General features: G+C 42.8%; 1 protein-coding gene across 1 annotated transcript in view; it reads right to left on the bottom strand.

Moving 5' to 3' along the window:
* Nucleotides 1-317: 317 nt before the first annotated feature.
* Nucleotides 318-7,071, bottom strand: part of LOC126149728 (sialin-like) — a 79,103-nt gene continuing 72,349 nt past the window's right edge. Inside the window, exon 10 of the mRNA XM_049915830.1 lies at nucleotides 318-661. Coding sequence (XP_049771787.1) covers nucleotides 419-661 — 243 coding nt within the window. The 3' untranslated portion in view covers nucleotides 318-418. The remainder of the gene's footprint in view (nucleotides 662-7,071) is intronic.

Raw genomic sequence — 7,071 nt, 5'->3', positions numbered from 1 at the left:
CATTGTGGTGAGGGTTGACGAACGATTTAAAGTTGTAACAAATGGCAGGGATGTCTGATGAGCGAAGACACTGATATACAGGCCAGGAGCTGTCAACTGTTAACTCTTTTTAAGCTTTGTCGTTGATAGCCTCAGACATCTATAACGACATATGCGACTGTAAATCGTAAAAAAACAAGTACTTTTCAACTTTATCCCACATCTATAAAGGCTCTGCATGGTGAAGGGAACTACACATCATAATGTGTGCGTGAATGAATAAATTATAATTTACAAAATTAATTTTAGTGGAATTTTTATTTTCTAAAGGTGCTTCAATACAAACGGTATCTGTTAATCATCTCTGGTCAACGTATATAAAAATTGTAAAAATATTTCAACATACTTATAATACTGAACTTCCTCATCTAAATCCTTCTCACAGTATATAGTTTTGTTTCTCTTCTGTATCCTGATGATTTTCAGTTTCATGTTCTGATGTCAGATGTTGCTGAGCTTCCTCGTCCTTTGCAGAGATATCATGTTTCAATTTTTTTGCCGATGACTTCGGGAAATTCCACTCTTGTACTTCAGATGACGATCTGAGAAGATGTAGGAAGCCAGGAGGTAAAAGGATGCCTGCTGATATAAGGAAAATTTTCTTCCACTGTTCAGACGATTGCTGCAACAAAATATTGTTTACGTTAGCTAAAATTTAATTTCATAAAATTCTAAATGAAGTTTGTTGCACGAATTATAACGTCAGGAACAGTCTAAAAGTATTTAAGAAAATAATCCTAAGATGTTTTGAAATGTTACCACAAAACCACATTTACATATACGTGCTCTGCTCTCAGGAAATATACAGGGTGTCTCCCCTAAGAGTCGTCATGGGCATTTTCTGTAGTGTTTATGCATATATGGGCAACTTCGTTTTTTCAATATGTAGTTGGATTCAGCCCAAACAAATGAAGCTTATCAGATCTTTTATAGGACTCCCAGTGTCCACGAAAAGCGTCGGTTTGTTTCCCGATACCAACAAACGTCGTCATTCAATTCACAGGTACCATGTTGCTCTAGTTCCTATCCACGAGTCAACAAATCTACTGTTCAGTGAGTGGTCTTTCTTACTCCTCAATTATTCTCATTAAAAATTTTTATTGTAATGAGAAATGGACCAAAATATACAGCTGAATGTTGTTAAATAATTCGTTGTACGGCGTGAAACGACGAAAACCTTTTATTTAAAAATAATTAAATAATTTACTACATCACTCCCAAACCCATACGTCCATATTGTGAAATAGTTAAAATAGTGAAATGAGATTGTTTCCAGTTCAAATGGAGGAAAGCATATGTAGAGTTTCTTCACATACCTTCTACGAAATGGAAGAGGCATGAGTGTTACTTTCACATTTGATTACAGTAGATGGAGAAAATTTCAAAGCTAAGTAAAACCAGTATTTTCCAGAAAATGTGTGGATCATAAATGTGATTAATACCAGTACTGGTTAATAGGACACAAACCTTACTAACAGAACATATCCTACTTGATGACTTTCTGGGGACTGGTTGATTAAATTTAATAAATGTTGGTAAATGGAAAATTCAAAATTATTACTTGCCATGTTTGCTTTTCACTTTTGATTCATTACCTTCCCGACACCAAACAGGATAGAGTGAGATAGTGGAACTAAAAATTAAAGTAGGGGTCAAGCTAAAGTATGACGTTAATTAGTGGACAGAGAGATTATGCTGAGAACAAGGGCGTGGGAAGAGGACTGGGGATACAGAGAGGTACGTGAAGGACAAGTTAGTAGGTCTAACAGTATAGTTGTGTTGGGTGGATAGTTTCCAAATACTCAATTAACAGAAACTGCCCTTTGGAGGAGAAGATCCTAATTGCTTGATGTCTGAAACAACTAGTTACATCAACAACAGCGAGGAGAGTAGCATGCATTGTACATAAATGCTTCAACCCATTTCTGGCCATAGTCTGGTAGTGGCTATTCACACCAGTGTTCGGCTAGTTAGTCGTGATGTCCGTATAAGATATGCTCAGTGATTGCAGTAAATATGGTAACTGACATAACTAACTGCATAATCGCTTTATGGGGTAGAACGTGTAGGTGAAAACGGTGCAACTGAAAGCAGTGGGAAGATACATGGAACAAGTCTTTCGCAAAGTCTTCTACAAGTACACGAGCCTTTTGTCGCGGTTATTGTGGTGTGATGCAGAACAAACACAGTTTAAATGGACAGAAGAATCCCACTCGGGGAGGAATGGGAATGGATATCAGAATGGTTTTCGTTGTCAGCATAAAATCAGAAGTGGTTTAGGTCGTGGTTGTAGCTTTGGTTTAGTTGTTCAATTTGCAATGCAATGATCGTGAGCCATTCAGGGTAGTTTGGTCGCTGTGCTGTAACTCTTATTTCAGGTGACGCCACATTAGGCGACTTGCACGTTGGTGATGATGAGACGATGATGAGGACAACACAACACCCAGTCGACGTGCGGAGAAAATCTCCAACCCAGCCGAGAAACGAATGCAGGCCCGCGGCCTGGTAGGCAAACACGTTACCAGTATCGAACTCGGATTCGGTAATACTGGTTAATGACGGATTGACATCAAGAGTTCTCTAGATGCAGGGAACGTGAACTTTCACACTGGGACTGTAAAGGGGAAGAAGCAGGGAGGGGGGGGGGCAAAGGGGGACAAGCAGGATTTCACTGTCATGTGTAATACAATTTTGATGGCTTGATTTAAGCTCTCACTCTTTTAATTTTCTTGTTGTTGCTTAGCACTTGATGTATGCGAACAAATGTCGTCTGTGATGATAACTTTTTGGTATTCATGCAGGATGTTCCAGTATCATAAATATTTTAAAAGTTAGAGCTGACTGTAAGGTTTCACAAACCTCAAGTTAAATACTTTTGGCATATGGCTTATTGACAAGAGAAACAGGAAACTAATGTGGGTTGTTTGTCTCTAACTTCCGAAAATTGTTCTTAGGGCACTTTTCATTTTAAAACAGTATAATAATATGGAGCAGTAACAGTGAAATTTTTAGAATGAAGTAGTCATCCAAAATGTATCATGTACCATTGGTTTCACTCATATTCTTAATCTGCTCTTGACAACCCTCTCTCCGTGATCTGTGCTGTTGTTGTTGTTGTTGTTGTTGTTGTTGTTGTTGTTGTGGCCTTAAGTCCTGAGACTGGTTTGATGCAGCTGTCCATGCTACTCTATCCTGTGCAAGCTTCTTCATCTCCCAGTACCTACTGCAACCTACATCTCTGAATATACTTAGTGTATTCATCTCTTGGTCTCCCTCTACGATTTTTACCCTCCACGCTGCCCTCCAATACTAAATTGGTGATCCCTTGATGCCTCAGAACATGTCGTACCAATCGATCCCTTCTTCTAGTCAAGTTGTGTCAAAAACTCCTCTTCTCCCCAGTTCTATTCCATACCTCCTCATTAGTTATGTTATCTACCCATCTAAACTTCAGCATTCGACTGTAGCACCACATTTCGAAAGCTTCTATTCTCTTCTTGTCTAAACTACACTCCTGGAAATGGAAAAAAGAACACATTGACACCGGTGTGTCAGACCCACCATACTTGCTCCGGACACTGCGAGAGGGCTGTACAAGCAATGATCACACGCACGGCACAGCGGACACACCAAGAACCGCGGTGTTGGCCGTCGAATGGCGCTAGCTGCGCAGCATTTGTGCACCGCCGCCGTCAGTGTCAGCCAGTTTGCCGTGGCATACGGAGCTCCATCGCAGTCTTTAACACTGGTAGCATGCCGCGACAGCGTGGACGTGAACCGTATGTGCAGTTGACGGACTTTGAGCGAGGGCGTATAGTGGGCATGCGGGAGGCCGGGTGGACGTACCGCCGAATTGCTCAACACGTGGGGCGTGAGGTCTCCACAGTACATCGATGTTGTCGCCAGTGGTCGGCGGAAGGTGCACGTGCCCGTCGACCTGGGACCGGACAGCAGCGACGCACGGATGCACGCCAAGACCGTAGGATCCTACGCAGTGCCGTAGGGGACCGCACCGCCACTTCCCAGCAAATTAGGGACACTGTTGCTCCTGGGGTATCGGCGAGGACCATTCGCAACCGTCTCCATGAAGCTGGGCTACGGTCCCGCACACCGTTAGGCCGTCTTCCGCTCACGCCCCAACATCGTGCAGCCCGCCTCCAGTGGTGTCGCGACAGGCGTGAATGGAGGGACGAATGGAGACGTGTCGTCTTCAGCGATGAGAGTCGCTTCTGCCTTGGTGCCAATGATGGTCGTATGCGTGTTTGGCGCCGTGCAGGTGAGCGCCACAATCAGGACTGCATACGACCGAGGCACACAGGGCCAACACCCGGCATCATGGTGTGGGGAGCGATCTCCTACACTGGCCGTACACCACTGGTGATCGTCGAGGGGACACTGAATAGTGCACGGTACATCCAAACCGTCATCGAACCCATCGTTCTACCATTCCTAGACCGGCAAGGGAACTTGCTGTTCCAACAGGACAATGCACGTCCGCATGTATCCCGTGCCACCCGACGTGCTCTAGAAGGTGTAAGTCAACTACCCTGGCCAGCAAGATCTCCGGATCTGTCCCCCATTGAGCATGTTTGGGACTGGATGAAGCGTCGTCTCACGCGGTCTGCACGTCCAGCACGAACGCTGGTCCAACTGAGGCGCCAGGTGGAAATGGCATGGCAAGCCGTTCCACAGGACTACATTCAGCATCTCTACGATCGTCTCCATGGGATAATAGCAGCCTGCATTGCTGCGAAAGGTGGATATACACTGTACTAGTGCCGACATTGTTCATGCTCTGTTGCCTGTGTCTATGTGCCTGTGGTTCTGTCAGTGTGATCATGTGATGTATCTGACCCCAGGAATGTGTCAATAAAGTTTCCCCTTCCTGGGACAATGAATTCACGGTGTTCTTATTTCAATTTCCAGGAGTGTATTTATCATCCACGTTTCATTTCCATACATGGCTACACTCCATACAAGTACTTTCAGAACCGACTTCCTGCCACTTAAATCTATACTCGATGTTAACAAATTTCTCTTCTTCAGAAACGCTTTCTTTGCCATTGCCAGTCTATATTTTATATCCTCTCTATTTCGACCATCATCAGTTATTTTGCTCCCCAAGTAGCAAAACTCCTTTACTACTTTAAGTGTCTCATTTCCTAATCTAATTCCCTCAACATCACCCTACTTAATTCGACTACATTTCATTACCCTAGTTTTGCTTTTGTTGATGTTCATCTTATACCCTCCTTTCAAGACACTATCCATTCCATTTAACTGCTCTTCCAAGTCCTTTGCTGTCTCTGACAGAATTCCAATGTCATCAGCGAACCTCATAGTTTTTATTTCTTCTCCATGGGTTTTAATACCTACTCCGAATTTTTCTTTTGTTTCCTTTACTGCTTGCTCAATTTACAGATTGAATAATATCGGGGACAGGCTACACCCCTGTCTCACTCCCTTCCCAACCACAGCTTCCCTTTCATGTCCCTCCACTCTTATAACTGCCATTTGGTTTCTGTACAAATTGTAAATAGCCTTTCGCTCCCTGTATTTTACCCCTGCCACCTTCAGAATTTGAATGAGTGTATTCCAGCCAACATTGTCAAAAGCTTTCTCTATGTCTACAAATGCTAGAAATGTAGGTTTGCCTTTCCTTAATCTAGCTTCTAAGATAAGTCGTAGGGTCAGTATTGCCTCACATGTGCCAACATTTCTACGGAATCCAAACTGATCTTCCCCGAGGTCGGATTCCACTAGTTTTTCCATTCGTCTGTAACGAACCCGCGTTAGTATTTTGCAGCCGTGACTTATTAAACTCACAGTTCGGTAACACTTACTTTCTTTGGGATTGGAATTATTATATTCTTCTTGAAGTCTGAGGGTATTTCGCTTGTTTCGTACATCTTGCTCACCAGATGGTAGAGTTTCCTCAAGACTGGCTCTCCCAAGGCTGTCAGTAGTTCTAATGGAATGTTGTCTACTCCCGGGGCCTTGTTTCGACTCAGGTCTTTCGGTGCTCTGTCAAACTCTTCACGCAGTATTATAGCTCCCATTTCATCTTCATCTGCATCCTCTTCCATTTCCATAATATTGACCCTAAGTACATCGCCCTTGTATAGACCCTCTATATACTCCTTCCACCTTTCTGCTTTCCCTTCTTTGCTTAGAACTGGGTTTCCATCTGAGCTTTTGATATTCATACCAGCGGTTCTCTTTTCTCTGAAGGTCTCTAATTTTCGTGTAGGCTGTATCTATCTTACCCCTAGTGAGATAAGCCTCTACATCCTTTCATTTGTCCTCTAGCCATGCCTGCTTAGCCATTTTGCACTTCCTGTCGATCTCATTTTTGAGGCGTTTGTATTACTTATTGCCTGCTTCATTTACTGCATTTTTATATTTTCTCCTTTCATCAATTAAATTCAGTATTTGTTCTGTCACCCAAGGATTTCTACCAGCCCTCGTCTTTTTACCTACTTGATTCTATGCTGCCTTCACTACTTTATCCCCCAAAGCTCCCCATTATTCTTCTACTGTATTTCTTTCCCCCATTACTGTCAATTGTTCCCTTATGCTCTCCCTGAAAGTCTGTACTACCTCTGGTTTAGTCAGTTTATCCAGGTCCCATCTCCTTAAATTCCCACCTTTTTGCAGTTTCTTCAGTTTTAATCTACAGGTCATAACCAATAGATTGTGGTCAGAATCCACATCTGCCCCTGGAAATGTCTTACAATTTAAAACCTGGTTCCTAAATCTCTGTCTTACCATCATATAATCTATCTGATACCTTTTAGTATCTCCAGGGTTCTTCCATGTATACAACCTTCTTTTATGATTCTTGAACCAAGTGTTAGCTATGATTAAGTTGTGCTCTTTGCAAAATTCTACCAGGAGGCTTCCTCTTTCATTTCTTACCCCCAGTCCATATTCGCCTACTACGTTTCCTTCTCTCTCTTTTCCTACTGCCGAATTCCAGTCACCAATGACTATTAAATTTTCGTCTACCTTCACAATCTGAATAATTTCTTT

This window comes from Schistocerca cancellata, chromosome 2, assembly GCF_023864275.1.
Source record: "Schistocerca cancellata isolate TAMUIC-IGC-003103 chromosome 2, iqSchCanc2.1, whole genome shotgun sequence".
NCBI classification, from domain to species: Eukaryota; Metazoa; Arthropoda; class Insecta; order Orthoptera; family Acrididae; genus Schistocerca; species Schistocerca cancellata.
This window is presented reverse-complemented; position numbering and strand designations above follow the sequence as displayed.